At 47.1% G+C, this 21087-nt stretch overlaps 1 protein-coding gene across 7 annotated transcripts; it reads right to left on the bottom strand.

The window, feature by feature from the left end:
* Positions 1-59: 59 nt before the first annotated feature.
* On the bottom strand, positions 60-19403 carry DGKA (diacylglycerol kinase alpha). 7 transcript variants are annotated; one of them, XM_049883498.1, is made up of 27 exons: positions 18444-18550; positions 16363-16406; positions 15243-15376; positions 14521-14625; positions 13408-13552; positions 12931-13007; positions 12475-12607; positions 12156-12230; positions 11644-11693; positions 11247-11321; positions 10942-11061; positions 10732-10846; positions 9928-10016; positions 9686-9805; positions 9370-9468; positions 9115-9198; positions 8783-8856; positions 8520-8594; positions 8036-8121; positions 7855-7944; positions 2288-2448; positions 1977-2041; positions 1655-1745; positions 1151-1346; positions 916-1036; positions 663-723; positions 60-395 (listed from the first exon to the last, which is right to left on the bottom strand). In XM_049883498.1, the coding sequence occupies exons 5-27, from the start codon at positions 13469-13471 to the stop codon at positions 312-314; spliced, it is 2205 nt and encodes a 734-aa protein (XP_049739455.1). In that variant the 5' UTR covers positions 13472-13552; positions 14521-14625; positions 15243-15376; positions 16363-16406; positions 18444-18550; the 3' UTR covers positions 60-311. The 7 variants fall into 7 exon arrangements, with proteins under 7 accessions (XP_049739455.1, XP_049739454.1, XP_049739460.1 ...); XM_049883497.1 differs by lacking the exon at positions 14521-14625; XM_049883503.1 differs by lacking the exons at positions 14521-14625; positions 15243-15376.
* Positions 19404-21087: the final 1684 nt, after the last annotated feature.

Below are 21087 nucleotides of genomic sequence, written 5' to 3'. Positions count from 1 at the left end.
CATTTAAGGAGTAGAAGTGTGAAGGAAAGAGGTATACCAATTATCAACAGATATCCTAGTGGAAAAAAAAGTCATTTTATTCAGATGAGGCACTTTCAACGTATGCGTTTGTGGTGTGTGTGCGTGTGCACGTGTACACGTGTGTGCATGGCAAGTAGTGAGGTGGTGCAGGACAATAAATACTGTGAAGGTGAAGGAGCACTCCCCTGAGCTGGCAGGAGGGTGTGGCAGCAATGTACAGAGCCTACAGGGTGGAGTCCAGGGGTGGAGAGGTGGGTTCAAGGTTGGCTTGGAGGCTGAAACTGTCCTCCTCAACACAAGAAGCCAAAGAAATTGGAAGAGCGGGGGGGCGGGCCCATGAGCATGGGCATCTGGTTCTTGTGGGTGATCTTGATCTGGAAGGGAAGGGAGCACAATCAGAGGCAGGACTTTGGGGCTGGAACAGCAGAAATTTAGGGAAAATCTGTGAGGTTTGGGCAGGGGAGGGTCGCAGGTCCCTAGAGAGCCCAAGGTAGAAAGGTTGGGGGCTAAGAAATCAGGGTTTAAGAGTAATGATGTACAGGGGTACTTTGGGTATTAGAAAGAAAGAGAAGCTGTTGAAGAGGAGATTTAGGGTCCATGGAGCCTGAGGGTGGTTTTTAGCAGGCAGAGGCAGTACTCACTGTACAGGGTGACTGCATCCAGGGCTCCCCATCGATTTGCATGGGAAGGGTTTTAGTGGTGCTGTGGGAAGATAAGGCAGATTGGCAGAGATTTTCTTAACAACTGAATACCAAAACTCTGCTTCTTAGGTTGGCTTTGGGACCCTTTGATACTGAGGAAGATCTCCTGGTATGGCCCCTCCCAACCATTCCCATAACCCTTCTGCCCTGCCTCTGCCCCCTCTCTCTGCCCCTGGCCCAGAATCTGCCTTACTGGAAGGTGATCTCAGAGCACTTGGCCAGCCGATGTCCAGCATTCTTGAGCTTGGTATAGATCTGGCCCATCTCAATTGCACCTTCCAACCCTACCACTTCCAGCCTCTTGTCACTTAGATCTGGGGATGAGAGGTAGGAAAAGAGGCTTTATAGAAGCATCGCGTCCCCAAAGGGAGTCACACCTTCCCCTTAGTCCCGCCTACCTACTCAGCATTCAAGGCTGCTTCCCTCACCTGGTACACAGGTTTTCAGGATATCAGGGTCGGTGATGACTTTAGCTGTAGCACCAAGGGCCTGGTTGATATGGCTGTCTCCATGGGGCCTCTTGGTATCACCCCAGAGGTTGGAGCCACCATGCATGCTAGGGATATTCAGCACTGCGATGCCTTCTAGGGACAGGTTGCTCAGATCCAAGGGTTTCCCACAGATCTGAGGGGAGGGGGAAATAGCCCCAGTTGGGGAGGGCATAGACCCTCACCTTATGGCATAATCACAGATAGGACCCCTTCTCCACCAGATGACACACTGGGAGGGACAAGATTTGGAGGTTTGCAAGGGGTAGAGGGAAATAGGGACTGGAATACCTTGAGGGTGTGGGAAATCAGGGTTAGAGACTTGGAAGAAGGTCAAAGCAGTATAGGTTCAAGAACATGGGCAGTTTGAGAAAGTGCCTAAGCTGGGGGAAATTTGGATATAAGAAACTAAAAAGGATGTAGGTTAGGTTGTATCACACGTACCTCAACTTTCAAAGACTCCTCCAGCTTTTTGCAAGTTGAGAAGATGGATTCAGATGTGGCAAATTCAAAGTACCATAGTTTGTTCTTCATTCTGTATCAGCCCCACCACATGGTCCAGTAGGAAGGGAACAGGTTACACAGTGCTGGAGGGGGTGGGCTAGGTGACAGGGAAGGGCAGCAACCTCCCAACGCGAGTTGCATGGAGAACAAGGGTAACTTTGGTTGGGGGCAGAGAGCTCACTGCCCATCTAAGCATGCTGAGCCAAACTTGGCCACAACCTAGTTCCTGCCACTGTGTATGCCCATACCCCCTTCTCCTCACCTGCTGTTGAACTTCTCAGGGTACTTCTCTCGCATGATGTGGAATCGGTGAGCAATGGAGGCATCCTAGGAAATTCAAGGCATATAGGATCAGAGGCCTGCCTCTTCTCTCAGCACAGAACTCTCTCTTTACTCCCCAGTCTGTGGGCCGCATGTCCTAAATTCTTTTCTTACAGCTCACATTGTACCTCCACCCCCCAATTTCCCTTTGTCACAGCTCCCTTAACCTCTGCCTTCCCTTTCTGCCCTCTTCCACCATCTGCTTGCTCAGCCCCCACTCTCCCCCTCCGCCCTATGTCCCACTCCACTGACCACACCAATGGAGAAATAGTTATTGATGATTTGAAAGGGGACTGGATCACTCTTTTCTTCAGTTTGTTGGGGTATCACCTCCACGGACCATCGATCCATATGTACCACCTTACTCATCTCTAAATCCTTGAGGATCTTTCCCAAATTCTGTCCCTCATATCCTAGAAGTAGGGGAGAAGACAGGTTAGTTCTGAGCACTATGACTCCTCTCAGATCCCAGCTTCATAAATTCCCAGGGATCCTCTGCTCTGGTCCTGCAGAACCTCCCAGTCCTTGCCAGTGAAATAGAAGGGTGCTCAGTCATGGCTCCCACTGGCCAATCTTAAGGTCAGCCCCTTGTGGACCCATTTCTCCTCACTGTCACGGGGGGTGAACGCTCCCAATATGTGTGCACATCTAAAAATGCTGCTGAAGTCTGTCTGGAACATTGCAGAAAACACCCAGGAAAATGCTGAAAAAGATGAGTAATGAATGGAGAAAATCTCTCTAGTTCTCTCTCTCCGACTCTCCACATCTTACCAGACAGAACACAGCATAAAGCAATAGTATCTAACCAGTGTGATACTGTCACAGTGACTAGAATAAGAAGTCCAATGGTAAAGAAGAATGCCCAGAGATAGACTCAAGTATATATGGGAATTTAGTATAAGATAACATTTCAAATAAACGGGAAAAAGATAATTCAAGAAATGGTGCTGATATATTCCTTATACCAAAATAAATTTAACATGGGTCAAAGAATTTCAATGTAAAATAAACAAACAATTTGCACTAGAAAAAAAATTAGTGAATCTTTCATAATCTTTGAGTGAAAAAGCATAATACAAAACTAGGACCCAAAAGGGAAAAAACTGATAAACATGATTATATTAAAATAAAAACTTCTGTATGTTTAAATAAACAACACCTTTAAAAAAAATAAAAGGACAAAATACAAACTGGAAAAAATACCTGCAACATATATAATAGACTAGCTTCCCTAACATTAAAAAAAGCTTATAAATCATTGTATTAAAAAAGTCAATAGAAAAATGGGCAAAAAATACAAACAAGCTAGTTATAGAAGAAATAAAAACAGCCAATAAGCATGAGAGAGTCTCACTAATAATTAAAAAAAACTATAAATTAAAACAGTTAACTTTTTGTTGCCTATAAACTGGGCAAAGCAGAAAGAGATTAAGAAAACCAAGTGTTAATGAGGTTATGAATAAAGTGGCACTCTCATATGCTGTTAGTTGGAGCATACACTGATAACTTACTTTTGGAAGACAAATTGACAGTTCTTATCAAAATGTTATCAGATTTTATCAAAACATCATTTGACCCAGCAATTCTACTTTGGGGAATTTCTCCTATAGAAATTAACATACACATGCACAGAGATGGACGTATAAGGATGTTTACTGAGGCACTCTAAGTGATAGCAAGAAATTGGAAACCATCTAAATGTTCATCAATATGAGAACAGTTATACAAATTATGGTAAGCCCATGCTATGAAATGCTGTGAAGCTACTGAATACAGGGTGAAATCTATCTACATGGACTAACATAGAAAGATATTCAAGCTATATTATTCAATGAAAAAACAAGTCCCAGAACAATCTGTGTAGTATGACCCCTTTTACGTTTTTTAAAAAGCCATATATACATGTATGTGAGCGTATACATGAATGTGCATGTAAAAACAGAAAAGTGAGTGTAAATAATAATTATGTCTGAGGAGGTACATGGAAGTTGGTGGGGAACAGGGAAGAGGAGACCAATATGTGAAGGCTCAATGCATTTTTCTCCGTTAAATCTTCTACAGTGAAAATGCACTGATGTATTATTTGTGTAATGTTTTAAAAAAGAAAATCACTAGTAAAATGTAAAATGTTCATACACTTTGAAGCAGCAATTCCACTTCTAGGAACCTCTCCTAGAGAAAATCTCACGTGTGTGCAGAGACAGATATACAAGGGTGTTCACTACAGCATGGTTTGTAGTAGTAAAAAAATGAATGTTAATCAAACGTCCATTGATAGAGGGCTGATTAAATAAACCACAATGCATTCACATAGTAGAATACTAATCATTCCAAGAAAGAGTTAAAAACCAAACCCATTGCTGTCAGGTCGATTCTGACTCATAGTGACCCTGCAGGGCAGAGTAGAACTGCCCCATAGAGTTTCCAAGGAGTGCCTGGTGGATTTGAACTGACGACGTTTTGGTTAGCAGCCATAGCTCTTAACCACTATGCCATCAGGGTTTCCAGAAAGGGTGAGGCAAACCTAACTGTACCGAAATATGACAACCAAGAGGAACTGTTTAGTTAAAAAAAAAAAAAAAGAAAAAGAAAATCTATAAAATGCCCTCATTGTTATTTAGATACACATTAGTATGTGTCTAGAAAGAAAACATGAAGGAACAGATCTCAAAACTTTAGGGAGCAGATTACAGAGAACTTCCATTTTCTTAGAAAGTATATGTTTAGTTTTCTTTAACCAGAAGCATATGTTGTTTTTGTAATCAGGGGGAAGAAAAAAAGACTAAAAAGTAAGTCTCCACCTCTTCCATTCATGGCTCAGCCCACTGCACTTTGCCTGTCACGCCTACCACCCCACTGAAACTTTTTTGGCAAAGACTGCCAACGACGCCTGCCAAAATCAATAGTATATCTTTAGCTCTCACTTTAACTCTTGAACACTCCTCACTTGGCCTCTGAAATACCGTTCTCTTGGTTACAGAAGAACCTCTCTGACTGAAAAAGAAAGAGAGATTCCTACTTTTTCTTTTGGTTACATTTTACAAGAGTTCCCCATGGTTCAGGGATTGCACGCTCAAATGCCTCGGGTCTTGGGTCTTAAAACGTAAAGAGGATGAGTAAATAGCAGGGAGCCTAGTAGTGAACTGAAGAATACATGTCCCACTTAGAAATAATCAAGTTCAAAAAACTTTAAAACATTTCAAGACAAACAATACAAATCATTTCTGTGGGCTGTCTGTTTACAATTTTTGGCAGGAAAAAGTTAAAAACTCCTTAACACGGTATTCACGATCCTCTGTAATCTGGACTCTGCCCCACTCAGTCCTCCCTCTTCCCATTCCCACCTCAAACCCTCTCTCCCAATCCTTTCCCAACAGCAAGAACAATTTACAATTCCCCTAATGCACTACCACGTTGTTTGGTGGTTTCTCTGGCCTTATGCTTATACTACTTCCTCTACCTAGAGTGCCTTAAAAAAAATTCTCTTTAGCAGACTCCTATTCCATAATCTCCGGTGAGATCTCAGCTGGACTCAGATACAACATCCTCAGCTCCAAGACAGGTCAAACCTGCCCCACTGACCTCTTTATCTACCAACAGCATCCCTCAAGGCTTTCTCCTATGAAGGGACAAAGAAACTTGACATGAGAGACCAATTAGGAGACTGTTGCAATAGATCCAGAAAGAAATGATGATGAATGAATGAATGATCACTTGGCTAACTGGCTGAATGAATGAAATGAGTCATGGTTAAACACTGCACTATCTCCATCACTCAGCATCTGGCCTAACTCTTATAAACCTTCCTTATTTCCACATTGTTTTACCCCCTTGTTATGTATTGAACTGTGTCTCCCAAAAATATATGTTGTAAATCCTAACCCCTATTCCTGTGGTTATAATCCCATTTGGGAGTGGGTTTTCTTTGTTATGTTAATAAGGCAGTATTAGTGAAGGGCGTGTTTAAAGTGCAGCTCTTTTAAGATATAAAAGAGCAGATTAAGCAAGCAAGCAGAGAAGGGAGAAGATAGATGCCATATCCCATGAAGCTCACCACGATCACCAAGGAACAGAAACTGAAAAGAGACAAGCACATTCCCCCAGAGCCCACAAAGACAGAAAACCTTCTTCTAGAGCTAGTGCCCTGAATTCAGACTTCTAGCCTCCTAAACAGAGAAAAAATAAATTTCTGTCTGTTAAATCCACCCACTTGTGGTATTTCTGTTATAGCAGCACTAGATAACTAAGACACCTCTCATATTTCTCAATTATCTGAGCAAGAGTTGGTTAAGAGCTACAGCTGCTAACCAAAAGGTCAGCAGTTCAAATCCATCAGGTGCTCCTTGGAAACCCTATGGGGGCAGTTCTACTCTGTCCTACAGGGTTGCTATGAGTCAGAATTGCCTAGACGGCATTGGGTAAGGGTTGGTTGAAACAGAAGGATATCTGCAGGTTTGTAGAGAAGAGGACTGTCACCTCTGACCCTTCGGAGCTCAGATTACTTTGCCCCCTGACTGTGGAAGAATAAGCAGGGAAGAAGCCCTGCTTCTTCCAAAGCTCTCTTCCTTTTGGACACTCTGCTTTGGTGCCTACCTATCTGTAGCCCTGGTGGCGCAGTGGTTAAGAGCTTGGCTGCTAACCAAAAAATCAGCAGTTTGCACCCCCCAGCCATCCCTTGAAAACTCTATGGGGCAGTTCTATTCCGCAGAACTCTGTAGGAGGAGATGCTGTCTTTAATTTCTAGACTTGAACCTGGGAATATTTAAGCTTGGAATAAGTGGGAACCATTTTGCCACTACAAAAAGCCTTAGAATGAAACCAATATAGAGGAAATCAATACTGAGAAATGGAAAAAGACTCAGCCCTAGTGACTTAATTTGAGCCCCTGAAACCAGTTGTAATTAAAGTCAATTCTGAGGCAATAAATTCATTTTATTTATCCAGTTTGGGTGTGTTTTCTGTTAGTATCTACTTATAAACTCTACCTGGAGTTGCTTCTTACATTTCATTTTTTAGGTGTTTATCTGAGTCAGGTTTCCAGTTAAATGCAAGAATAATTTTTATACTATTTCATGACCAATATTCAAATTAACATATTGAGGGTTTTCATAAGCTTTCAAAGATAATTAGTACGGATGCACAGGCATCCAGCACCTGTTCAGCACTTGACTGAGAAATGCAAAAGAAGTAAAGTATGACGCTTGTCAGTAAGGAAGTTACAGTCTACTTTGGAAGAAAAGAAAGATATATATCAAGTAAGCACATGTAAAATTCTCACTATGTCTTATAACACTCTCTAGCTCTTATAATTAAGGACTCTGGTTACACACTTCCCCACTGGATCTGTGCCCCTATCCCTCATACAAAAATTACACTTTTCATCCACTAGGGGGCTTGGCTGCTAACCAAAAAGATTCAGCAGTTCCAATCCACCAGACACTCCTTGGAAACCCAACGGGGCAGATCTATTCCTATAGGGTCGCTATTAAGTCAGAATCCACTCTATGGCAACAGGTTTTTTTGGTGCCTCTCTTCTTCTCCAGCCTCTTTCTGCACCAGGGCTTTGAACTAGTTCTGCCATTTCTAACAAGTTTTCAGGAAGTTATACATAAGAATCCCCCGGGGGTCTTGTTAAAACATAGACTTTGATTCAGCATATCTGGGGTGGAAACGCAAATTCTCAGCAGAGAACTTGTTAAGAAATGCAAATTCTCAGCAGGGGTTCTGCACCAGATAGATGCCTAGATTCTTCTCCCTGTGCTTTCCCCCTTCCTATCTCACTTCCCCCATCCCCAGCAAAACAATCTCTAGCCACTTACCTCCTCCCCATCTTAGGCAACGAGCCAGATCATTTCCAGTACCCAGGGGCAACACAGCCACAGGAGGTACAACAGACAAGTTGGCTTTGTCTGGGGAGGCAAGTAAGAAGGTGGGTGAAGGGAGTTGGCTCTGGAAAGCCACTGCCCCAGTCCCCTGGCTGGAGCCTCTCCCTGCACTGACCAATGGTCTCTAGAATCCAGCCTACTGTGCCGTCTCCACCACACACCAAAATCCGGCAATTAGCAACATCTTTGAAGAATTTGAGCCTGAGACAAAAAGGGAGAGAGAAAATGAGGAAAGAGAATAGGACTGAGGCTACTCAACTCCTGGACAGCCAGATTACTTCTTCTCTCATTCCTTAAGACCCTTTCCCCTTTGTCAAAAAACTTGAGTTTCTATTAAGGGTAGAGACAAGGACAATGGGGAAAGTCACAGCAACTCCTCAGTGGTTAGGGAGAAACTGGTATCTCCATCCCTTGAGAGCAGGATAAGGTATCCTGGAGAGCTCAGAGGCAGGATACCCCGGGATCCCAGGGAAAGCAGCATTCCGAATTCTGGCCTCTGGCATCCCCTAGACACCTCCCCACACACACATTTTTTTCTGCTCTCTCCTAACATACATAGATACACAGATATTCCAAAACAGTCCCTAGTCTATACCCACCCTGGCTCAGGACCATCCTTTTGGAGGTTGAACACCTGTCGAGGGTTTAGTAGATACTGGAACTTCCAAAGCACCCTGTGTGAGAGAAAAAGGAAAGCTCTCGGTGGGGGTGGGGTGGGGTGGGGTGGGGGATAGTCTGTACTCCAGTCTCTGAGGTCTCCTCAAGGTACGCCCTCTCCATACAACACCTTCCCGTCTTCCCTCCAACCTCTGTAGGCCCCCCGTCTCCATCTTAGAAGACCCACTACATCTCTCCTCCTCACCTCTCCCCCTGTTTCCCGCCACTCTTAGGGTTGACGAAGACAAGAAGTGGATGGGTGTTGGAAACAGGGTCAATCTGGATTTGGGGAAGAAAACAAGGATAAGGAAAGGAGGATTTTATCAGAGTTAAGATGGGCCCTGGAGACAGAGGCAGGAGGCTGGCATTCCACAAAGATGCTCTTTCCTCTCTCCTCTTTCCCCTCTCCCTTCCCCCACCAGGATGGGGCTTCTGGAGTCCAGGCAACATCCTCCCAGACTGTCCCACTTTGTTCCCTCCCTTGAGAATGAAAAATTGGCCCCCATCAAGAAGCCCAAGCCTCTCTCAGCCCTGTACCCGCAGAGCCTCAGAAGTGCCTGAATTTAAGTCTTCCACACTCTTCTGGTTTGTTTTGCTAGTTTTACGATCCTGTCCAGAGGCCTAAGAAGGGAAGGAAGCAAATAAAAGGAAAGCTGAATGATTCGTGAATACCTAAACATGAGAGTTAGACACGAATCCTGAAAATACAGGTGCTCTATTCTAGATGGTGCTGTTTTGTTTTAACTGGGAAGGCAATTCTGCCCCCTCCCAGCCCCTGCCTGAAGGTCTCACCAGGACGCTGGGGTAGATGGAAGATGGAGGGAGGATGTGATCGCGGTACAGCCCACAGTCACACTCGTGGCCCACGGCTTGCAGGCAGTCATCGTGGATCTGAAAGACAAGGTGGGCACAGAGAGATCACTGAGGCGACCCCACTGCCTCTCAGTTCAGAGGTCTGGTATTGGAAAGGAAGCAGGGGCAACTGTGGCTGTAACGGAGCTGTGTGAGAAGATGACCGAGGAGCTGTGTGGGAAGAGGGTATCTTGGGGAGGAACTCAAAGGCATAGTTTGGAGGGTTATCAGCCTGAAGGATAGCTCCCAAACTGACCTCTAGGTGGCACCACACACAATGTAGTCCAGTTAGACTGTGGTAGGATCGGATTTTTTTCTGACAACGGTCACAGCGCCCGGATACACAGCCTCCTCGCACCCACACATGTGACTGGACCTTTTGGAGAGAAAGGCAAACTCTTTTCTTGGCGGGTCTGAGGAGGAACAGGCTGGGGCAGCATATGGACAAGCGGCAGGGCCAGGATGAGGGAGGTACTAGGTCGGAATAGAGTCACTCACACCAATGTCCTTCCGGGACTTGGCATAGGTGCTGACTTCACAAGGCATGGCTTTCATGGCACACTGGTCATGAACGATGTACTTACAGACTGGGTGAGAGGGAAGAAGGTCAGAGTCTTGGCTGCAGTTCCTCCCCCTACCTCCCCGTTACCTGGGTGCTGGGGGGGGGGACTCCCTGGAATAAGGCATATAATCCCTTGCTGTGAGGGTGGGGTAGAAAATTAAAATTTTGGGGGGCTCACCTCCAAGACCTGTGCCTTTTCCTTACTCTTCCCCCTGAAAGAGCAACTTCTATCTCATACCCACCCTACCCCGTCTATGTACCAGGAATTGATCTGGATGATGCAAGGGAGGCCCAAATATAACTACAATAATAACAGCTAATTTTTATGCAGACTTAATAGTATGTGTGGAAACCCTGGTGGCATAGTGGTTAAGTGTTACGGCTGCTAACCAAAGGGTCCGCAGTTTAAATCTGCCAGGCGCTCCTTGGAAACTCTGTGGGGCAGCTCTACTCTGTCCTATAGGGTCGCTATGAGTTGGAATCGACTCGAAGGCAGTGGTTTTTTTTTTTGGTTAATAGTATGTGCATGTGAAGCTATTTCCTTGCATCAGCTTATTTAATGCTCATAATTACCTCACTTACAGTTGAGGAAACTGATGCTTAAGGAAATTATGTGACTTGCCCAAGGTTACATAATTAGTCAGTGGCAGAGCCCAGGATTCAAACCTAGGTCTCTCTAGATTCAGAGCTCCACAGCTGGGCTGCCCCTCTATTCCCACACTGCCAGGCCCATCACTCACGGTTACAGCTCAGCCCCTGTTTGCCAAGACTAATGCTCGCCTCGCAGAGGTTGCAGTAGACTGGTCTGGAGAACCTCTTGGGTCTCCACATGTGCTGCCCGTTGTCCTTCAGGGTCTGGGAGGGCACAGCAGATGTTGGGAAGACCAATATCTGGCCAGTACAGCCCAAGGCAGCCATCTTACCCATCCTCACAAGCCTCTCCTACTCACCATCTCCAGACCCAGCAGCACTAGCAGTGGCACGGTGGTAGCCCCAGCCCGGAGCCACTCAGTTAGGGAGACAGAACCGCTGCCATCATAGTCAATCTCTTTCATCATCTGCTGAAGAATCTGAGTAGAGAATGGGAAGGGGCTTTTGGTGTGAGTGGTCACAGAGACCTTTCCACTGCCCCCTAGAACACCCAGCCCAGCCATCCTAGCCAGGAAACTAGGCTATCTGTCAGAGATGGGTAAGGCAAATGCAGGACCCCGGAGCAGAAGGCATAGGAAGGTACACTGAGAAAGAACTGCCTTACCGGCCTCAGCTCAAACACGTCCCAATCCAGATATTCAGCCACTCGCATCATCTGTGTGATGATTTTGTCCACTTCCTGGAAGGCAAAGAGGGTAAGAGCCACAGCCATGCCCACCTCACAACCACCTTCCAAACTCCTCTCCAGAAATTAGGGTTCCACCCAGGCCCATCTCTCATTCTCAGGTGCCTCTGCCAACTAAGTGAGTGCTTATGTACGTTTGTATGTTTGCAAGGCAACCCCCAATTCATGTCTCCAGACTCCTCTTTTTGGGGTCAAAAGCTTGAGACCTACTCCCAGATTTAGCCCTAGCTCCTAGGATTCTGGAAAAATTGGGGCAGGAGGGCACAGACAAATGGACACATACTCCCTTGCCCAACATACAGGTCCCCCAACTCACTGAGCTGTCCAGGATCCCATTTCTGTCCGTGTCGTACAGCTTGAAGGTGACTGTGGGTGTTTTAGGGGGGCCAGGGTCAGTTAGTGATGTTTACCCAAAGAATTAATATCAGAATATAAAAGAAACAAAGAGATAGGGAGAGAAGTTTTGGGTAAAAAGCCCACAGTTTGGGGCTGAGAAAAGAGACAAAAAGGGAGGGGAAACAGGTCTGGATTCCACCCTTCTTGAATCTGATAGGGTAGGCAGCACACACCTCCCACATCCCAAGAATATCCCATCGCCCACATAAGAATGTACAAGGTATGGGTACTAGAGTAACTACAGTGGATGGAGTTAGATATAAGGAGTCTAGGGGAACAAATGAAATGGGCCCATTCTCTGGCTCCACCTTTGTCCAGCCCTGTCAGCCTTTAGGAATCCTGAGAAAATGAGGAAGGGAGGCTGCAAATCACCCCTCTATCCCTTCGCTTTCCCTCCCCTACCCAGCCCCGTTACACATCTTGGCAACTCACATTCTAGCTTGTCTTCTGGCCGGCCACCCTCCAGAAGGGAAAAGTAGCAGGAGACATCACTGAGACATACCACATCTGGTCACAAAAAGTACAGCAAAGCTGAGGTTGGGGCTCCCTTCACTCTGGCTCTTCTCTTCTCCTTTGTTCCTACTCTTCTCTTTAACTTTTCCCCCTCTAGCTCCTAGACCACCCTAGCCATCTTCTACCTTCTCCCCGACCCTGCTCCCAACGTGTGACTCAATCCAACTCTCATCCAAAACCCACACTAATTTAACTTTTCTTCCAGAGGCCCAGCCCAGTCCCACCTATATGACCATACCTTTATGTACAGTCTCTTTTGAGCAGTGATCCGCCTGGAAGGATCGAAACAGTGCCAGGCTTAGGCTACTGGGCACATTATCCACTTCCAGATAGATTTTCAGGAATTCCTGGAATCCCTCGTACCCAATTGCCTATGATGAGAGTGAGCATTACACTGGGGAGTCTGTGGGGTTGGGAACTGAAGAATTGAGAGTAGTGAGGACAGGGACAATAAGGGCACAGCTGAGAAGCATCTGAGGAAGGAGTACAGTTTCCTTGGCCAAGTCCTCCTTTAACAGAATCTCTTGCTTTGTGCTAAAGCAATAGCTGAGGTGACAATGGACACGAGGGTATCTAGACCAGAGATAGTAAAGGGTAGACCTAGAATCATCTCTAGAAGCTGGGGGTCCCAATGGAGCAGGAAAAACAAAGACGGGAGGAGTTGGTCAAGGGGGACTTCCCAGCTTCCACTCACATCTCCTTGGAGGTATTTAGCCATCTCGCCATCCTCAGAGAAGAGCTTTAGGACATCACTGACCTTTTTGGTGGAATCTAGGGTGTGAAGAGAGGGATAGAAGAGCGTCAGTCCAGCTCTCCCTGTCTTCTGCCAGAGACCCACCCAGACATCCAGCAAGAAAAAAGATTCAAGAGAGATGGAGGAAGAAGAAATTCCAAGAGGAATTCAGAGAGAAAAACTTCTCAGATTCCCCAATGTGGTATCCCTTTCCTCTTCTCAGAAACTTGGAGCAGACAGTCAAGGAATTTAGAAGGTGGGTAGACAGCTGAGACCCCAGGCATCTCCCCATTTTCCTCCCCTCCCTTTCCCAGTCATGGGCACATCAGGGGAGCTAACTGGCTGAAGGGCACTGGGGAAGGTGGAGTGAGGGGATAATGAGGAGGAGGGGGTCTCTGGGTAAGGTCTCTAGAACTAAGGACAGGGAGGAAGACTTACAGTCCAAGTATTTTTGCAGCTGGGCGAACTCACTGGGGCTTATTTGGCCCCTTTCCTTGGCCATTTTTCTATTTTTCTTAAGAGTGGTTAAAAAGGAGACTTTATACTGCCTCCTGCGCCTGCACTTGTACTTCAGAGGGTGGGCCTGGAGAAAGATGACAAGAGCATGTGGCAGGAAGAGCCAGCTGCCTGCACCTCTTTGCTTCTGTCTGTTCCATTCATTCTCCACTCTCACTATCATTTATTTTCTTTCCTTGTCTCTGAGTCCCTCTCTAAGTCTGTGTTCCTCTTCTTTATGTCTCTATCTCACCCTGACAGAGTCTATCCTCTGTCTCTGTTTCTCTGATTCATCTCTGGCTTTCTTTCATTTCTGGATTCTTCTCTTGCTCTCTGACTTTTATCAGAGAGAATCTATCTTGATTCATCTCAGACGTCCGTCACCTCCTACCCCCACCCCCGCTTTCCCAATCTATATGTGTTTCTGAGTGTGTCCTGCGCCTGTTTCTAAGTTTCTCCCACCACCGCCAGTCCCTGCACTCTCTTCTGGGCCTGCGCTGTCACATCTCTGGGTCCCCCGCAGTCCTGGCGCTCTGGGTGGTTCTTACCGCGTTGGCGTTGCCCCTCCCGGGACACGCCCCCATCTTGCTCCACCTCCAAGCTCAGTCCCTAGCCCCACTCAGCCACCCACGCCCCGCAACGACCTCCAGCGCGCTTCTGACGCGAGACACAGAACCAGCTCTGGTCTGGTCCCCAGCCCCGGCCTGCCTCCTTCTGCTCAGGAACTGGGGAAGGGGGAGGGGGCTTTGGGGAACGGGTGGGGTCCTAGGGGGCCAGGCAGGGAGTTAGGTGGGTAGGGGAAGACTCTGGGTGCCCCTCTGGTTGCCTAGGCCCGGGAGGGTGGAGCTGAGTGCGTGAATCTTCTATGCCAGGGTCTCCTCTCCACTCTGCCAGGTTAGCTGTGTTTAGACAACTCCAACTTTGGGTTTTTGGACCCAGGGTCTAAGGAGGAGCTGTCACGTGGATCCTATAGACCACTGGGCCATGGACCAAGTCACAGAAGGTGACTTGCCTTGATAATTCAATAACAGCAATAGCAATAATTATAAATCTTACATTAGCATAGTACAGTGGTTTTGGAGTCAAACAAAATTAGGGTCGGCCATATCTGGGTTCCGTTCTGAGCTCTGATACTACTTTGTGACCTTGGACAAGTTACATCTGTAAAATGGGGAGAATGATATCGGTCATAATATATGAAAAATACCTAGTATAAAAACCAAATCAAACCCATTGCTGTTGAGTCAGTGCAAATAGTTTGCCCTAGACTGCTAACCTAAAGGCCCACCCAGCAGCATCACAGAAGGAAAGACCCGCGGATCTGCTTCCGTTAAGATTTTTGTTAGTTGCTGTTGAGTGAATTCTGACTCATGGTGACAATTACAGCCAAGAAAACCCTATGGAGCAGTTCTACTCTGTAACACCTGTGGTCACCATGACTTGGAATGAACTGGAAAGCAACCAAGAACAACAAAATATGATAAATGGTAGTTATTATGGTGTTAACAAAATCAAATCCTGTGATTTGGAACTACAGGTATACCCATTTTACAGATGAGGGAACTGAAGCCCAGGGAGGCTGGTAAATTCCTAAAGTAGGTGATAAGTGGAGGAGCCTAGGCTCCAACTGAAGGACCATGTGGTAGGGCCCTTACCTGTCTCTCTGGCTTCCTCTTGTTCCACTTTTTCCTTCACTCACTGCCTTATAGTCTTACTGGCCTCCTCTCTGTTTCTCAGGCATGCCAAGTTCTTCCCTGCCTCAGGGCCATGAGACTTACTGTTCTGTCTGCCTGGAACCCTCTTCCCAACTTTTGGTGGGTCCAGCTTCTTGTCTCAGCTGAAGTGTCAGCTCCTCTGAGAGACCTTCCTGATCATGTCATCCACTGTACCTTCTTTTGTTTCCTTCATAGAACTAATCACAATGGGAAATTATCTTGTTAATTTATCTGCTTCTTTGTTTACTGTTTGCTTTCTCCCAGCAAAACATAATTTCTACAAGGGCAGGAACTTGTTAGTCTTGTTTACCAGTGGATCCCCCGTTACCTAAAACAGTGCCTGCCATGGAGTAAGTGCTCAATATTAGTTGTACAAATGGTTGCATAAAACTGGGGAATCATATTTTGGGAATATTAATCCAGATATGGTTAAATGGGATGCCATAGAGCCCATTCTGACAGTCAAGGGAATATGAGATAATTTGGAGCACATAAACCAAACCAAGCCAAACCAAAGCGACTGCTGTTGAGTCAATTCCGACTCATAGCGACCCTATAGGACAGAGTAGAACTGCCCCATAGAGCTTCCAAGGCTGTAAACCTCTATGGAAGCCGACTCTCACATCTTTCTCCAGCAGTGCAGCTGGTGAGTTTGAACTGTTGACCTTTTGGTTAGCAGGTGAGTGCTTTAACCACTGTGCCACCAGAGGTCCTTTGGAGTACAAAAAAAAAAAACAAGTAGGTGCTAAATAAATATTTGTTAAATGAATGAATGGTGCTAAAAAGCATTTATTGAGGTACTCCATCTAAGGCTCTGACCTTCTGCCTCCCCTCCACCCACCCATTTGGGGCTTATTGGGTCAGACTCAGGGAGGCAGTTAGGACCTAGAAGAATAGCCCAGCCCCTTTCCTTTCTGATGGTGCAAGAGCCTTTTCTGCAACCTCTGACCTTGGGACATCTTTGCTGCCCACTTCTACGCAGTATCACATTCCTGTTCCAGGACTCTCGGAACCCTTAGAAAGGTTTTCTAGGATACTGCCATTCTGGAGAAAGGACTGCACCCATCTCCACCCACCCTTTTCAATGACTATAGTCCAACTTCTGCTGCTAACAGATCTAATGAATACGTAATAGTTTTATGGCTAATGAGGCCTATACAGCTTAATTAGCCTCTCAGATTACCTTTGGGAATTCTTAGATGGCTTCAAGGTTCTGGGAAATTGAAGCTGAGGGAGAAAGTGACAGGGAGAGAGAAACAAGGAGTGAAGAACAGGAGAAAGGGCAGGACGCTTCTACCCTTATCTCTTTTCACAATGACCCAAGGCTTTCTTGCCCCTTCCAAACCTCCCAGGTGTCTTAGACCTGGAGAAGTGGTATATAGTAGAGGTGAAGAGAATGGACCTTTGAATTGAGGGACGTGGATTAGAATCTTAGCTCTTGGGTGAGTTGCTTCATCTCCTTAAACCTCAGTTTCCTCATCAGTAAAACGGATACCTACAGAAATCAGTCACAATGTGGGGATTAACTAAGATAATGTATGTAATGTGTTTAGCAAGCTGCATAGCACAGAGTAAGAGCTCAATAAACGTTAGCTGTTATTATCATCATTATATAAGGGTGGTACCTAGAGAAACACATCTGGAGATTAGGAAGACTGATGTCTTTGACCTAGGAAGGCAAAAATTCTAAAGACTCCCGGTAGCAGTGAATTCCGATTGTACACACACCCTCTCCCAACTTGTGCCATATTGGCACAGACAGGTAATAGCATCAGGATCCTGCGCTATGCCTCTGAGAGGAGGATGAGGCGACTAGAAACTAGACTGTCAGGGTCCAAGGACACCTCTGGTCTGGGATCTTGGCATGTTAAGGGCTCCTGGGATTTTTTTCAGTTGTCCTCCTGACTTCCCTCACTGAAAGTATGGCTGCCCCTGGAGCTGAAGGGCAGCAAACTGCTGGATCCTGGGGCCTTGAAGACCTGGAACAAGTCAGATTTTGTGCTCCAGCTCCATCCCAACCCTGAGGCTATAACCTGGGCTAGTCCAGGCGAATGGCAGGGCTGGGAGGGTGGGGTCTGCTGCAGGCCTGACAGCTATTTGTGACTCATATTTCCCTCCTCTCCCCTACCAGCGTGGGGTGAGAAAGGAAGAAGTTGATTTGGAGGCAGAGAATCCTAGAACCTCAGAGCTGAGGCACCAACTCTTTGTATTTTACAGAAGAGGGAACTGAGGCCCAGGGAGAGAGGGACTTTCTCAGAGCCACACCCAGGCTCCAGATACTGTCTTTAGTTCATTCCATTCAGTCTTACTGCCTCTCATTCTCTAGATTATATTTTAAACATTAAAAACTAAAATGACTGGTAACCAACGGATAAATATTATTTCGAAAGCTAGCACGAACATTTAAAGTTTCCTTTTTTACTTCAACATTCATTGCTCACATTCCAAGTCATATAAATTAACCATCACAGAAGGCTCTTAAGAACCAGCTATGCCCGCAGAACTTTCAGCAAGGAACCCAAAGGGCAGGCACTACTAGTTTGAAGATTTTTAAATCCCTTAACCACATCAGTGGCCCGTATCCTATTCTTCCTTGCCCATCCCTGCTACTAACCAGTGGCACCGGAGAGGGAATCATTTGGCTTGAAGTGACAATGCTTAGGCCTTCACAGGCATTGCAGGTGGTAGTGTTGTCTGGTTAAGGGGGTGGTGTGGGGGGGGGGATGTCATTGCATAGTACAGGAGGAAGTTATGATGTTGGCATGATTGGGGGATGTGGGCTCATGTATTCTGAGGCTGAGGAGATGCCCAATAATATTTGCCTTGCTTTCTCAATCAAGCTTATTCTCCCCATTTAAAGGTGAAAAGTCGGTTCTAGACTCAGGGAGTTGCAGAAACTCGCCGGTGACAGGTGTGGAGAGGATGGGGATGGAAAGTTGGGGACCAGCAGACCAAACAAAAACCCTTCTCCACCCGCGCAGCGCTGTAAAGGTTCCAAAACGGACTTTCCTCCGACTCCAGTCCCTAGGAGGCAAGCTGCATCATCCCTTCGAGTGAGTGGGAAGGATGGAGAGGAAGTTCTGGCCCAGCCCTCCCGCCGGCCGCCGCTTCCAGGAGCAAACCCCTCCAATTCCCCGCTCCAGCTGTCACGCTTTCTCCTGCCCGGCCCAGCGGCCCACACCCAGCCCTCGGAGCGCCCCTCCCGCGGCCCCCAGTCCTCCTCCTGCTCGAGTGGGAGGCGGCAGGGTGCTCGCGGGTCTCTACCTTGCCCGGGAAGGGCGTGCGTTCCGAGCTGAAGCGCCGGCGTCGGAGCTGGAGCCTGAGCGGGGCTGGAGGGGACGGGCCAGGCAGACGCGGCCGCCGCGGGGCCGCCCCGCTCCTGACGACACACCTGCCCGCCCTCCACCCCGGCCCGCCGCCCGCCCGCGCCCCCGCCCGGCGCCCCCAACTCCGGGAACTTCGAGATTGGAGAGGGCCCTGTTTCCAGTTCTCTATGACCTGACTCCCCTCCCCTGCATTTCCCCAGGGCTCAGGTCTGTGCCACTCTCTCCATTTCCTGCTCTCCCCATCTTCCCGCGCCCGGCGCAGCTCTGCTTCTAGCTATTTCCCCTTCTTTCTAATCCCTCACAGCTTCTCCATCCCAACCCTGGAAGGCCAAATTAGGGCTCGGGGCTCCTGATGGGACAGTTTGGCAGCTACCCACCCAGCCAAGGTCTCACTCACCCTTAATTGCTGCCCAACCCCAACTTCCCTGTCCAGCTCCCTTCCCAACTCCTTCCCATCCACCATTGACTTCAGGCTCAGGAGATCCCACAGGGGCAAGGCAAGAGTTCTAGACTTCACATTCTGAGATATAAACTACGCTATCCTCCCATGGCCTCCACACTGCTTGAGAGAAACTGCTCACCTTCTCCAGGTTTCTCACCTCCCTAAACCCCAGATCCCAAACGTCTTATACTCTGAGACCTATATTCCCCAGTCCAAGGACACTTCCTTATTTCTGGGGTGGAGACTTAGGTGCACAGAGCACTCTGACCTGTGTCCCTTTCTCTGTGCTCTAATCTGCCCACTTTGCCTGCTGACCTTGGCAAGTGTTGCAGAAGGCCCTGGCCAAAAGTAGGGAGGGAAAAGTGATCCTTTCAGCTTTTTCCTGCCTGGAATCTGTTCCGGAGTTGTCAAGGCTCTTGGGGCAGCATGGATGGTGATGGGGCTGGTAGAGCAGCGGAGAAAGACAGAGGCCTAGGGACTTGCTGGTAGGAACTGGAGACCCAGGTTTCTTGCCCCTCCCCAAAGCCAGCTACCCCCCCCCCACTTCATCGAAGTAGGGCACAGTAACAAAGGCTTACAAAAACAAAAAACAAAAAACACCCATTGCATTAGCGACTCTGTAAGACAGAGAGTAGAGCAGTCCCATAGAGCTTCCAAGGAGTACCTGGTAGATTCAAACTGCCAACCTTTTGTTTAGCAACTGTAGCTCTTAACCACTATGCCACCAGGGTTTCCCGCAAAGGATTGAGTTCCTGGAATCTTCCCTTTTACACCTAGGGTAGAAGGGAGGGGGAAGGGAGAGCTTTGACTGGAAGAAAACTCTCTCTCTCTCTTTCTGTATACGTTTGTGTATACACACACACACACTTTGGGGGAGGGGTTGGGGAAGAGAGGGAATGAATATGTGAGGCCCTCTAGTGGAAACAGAGGGATCTAAGCAGTTCCTGATTGTTCCCAAGACAGGAAGAGACTACCCCACTTTGACCAGAAATGAAGCTGCTGACTAATAAAGTGGTTGGAAGGGAGTTTGGGAGCATTGTTGTTGTGTCTGAACTAGAGATCTGGAGCAGAATTGGAGAGAATCTGTCTCTCTGCTTCTGTCTTCCCTCCAGGTCTAACCCCCAATCTTAAAAGGCAAGGGCTCTACCACTCCCCATCCTTCATCCTTAAAGTGTTTTCTCCACTATTAGCAAAGCTTTACCTCCTCTTCCTGTATCACCTCCTTAATCAAACATTCAACAAACACTTTTGAGGCCCTACTATTCATCAGGTCCTGTTCTTAGTTGTGCAGGACAGCCAAAAACACAGCCCGGCTTAAGAGTGGCTTGGTGTGTGTTTGTGTGTGCGTGAAGCCTCTCTGATTCCAGTCAACCTAAAAAAAATACAAATAAGAACAAGTCCCCTAACCTTTCTTTCAACCAGTTTTATGCCCCTCAATTAGGAATAATTCGGGAAAGATACTAATCCTTTAGGCACTCAGTTTTCCTTGCAAAGAACACTTGTAAATATCTTGCAGTTATACCTTCCTCTGTATAACTTGTGTTTCTCACTCCATCATCCTCAGATGTCTCTACAGAAAGTTAAAAACAATCCTTTTAAGACTTTTTTGGGGACTTCAAAGAGGAGTGTGAGGTGATCTCTCTCTGATGAGTAAGGTGGAATCACTCTAGGCTCCTTTGTGTCTTCTTTATGACCTATTATGCCATCATATCCCACTCAGATCACTTACTGGTGGGGGGTGGGGGAAGAAAGGCCAAGAAGCATCTAAGGAGGAGGCGTCTAATGCCTACAGTTCCAGGTGCTCATTTCTTTACTCAACCACATCATAAAAATCAGAAAGAAAGAAACCGCAATGAACAAAGGGGGAGGAAAAAACAACAGCCTTATTCTCCCCGGCCTCTTCTTCCCCCTCTTCCTCCTCAGGGTAGGGGGCCACATCTGCGGCCCAGGGCTGGGTTCCAAGCCAGGCTGCTAGGCAGACAATTGAGTTTCACTTCCTGTCAACCCTAGAGCTGGGGCAGGATGTTTGGGGGCACAGTAAGGGCCTGAAGATGAGGGTTAGGTAGTCAACAGAGCCACTTTAGGATTCTTCCTGCAGAAAGGTCCATTGAGCAGCCTACTATGAAGTTGCAGAGACCAT

The sequence above is a fragment of the Elephas maximus genome, chromosome 4, assembly GCF_024166365.1.
Source record: "Elephas maximus indicus isolate mEleMax1 chromosome 4, mEleMax1 primary haplotype, whole genome shotgun sequence".
NCBI lineage: Eukaryota > Metazoa > Chordata > Mammalia > Proboscidea > Elephantidae > Elephas > Elephas maximus.
Note: the sequence above shows the minus strand (reverse complement) of the source record. Positions and strands in the feature narration are given on the sequence as shown.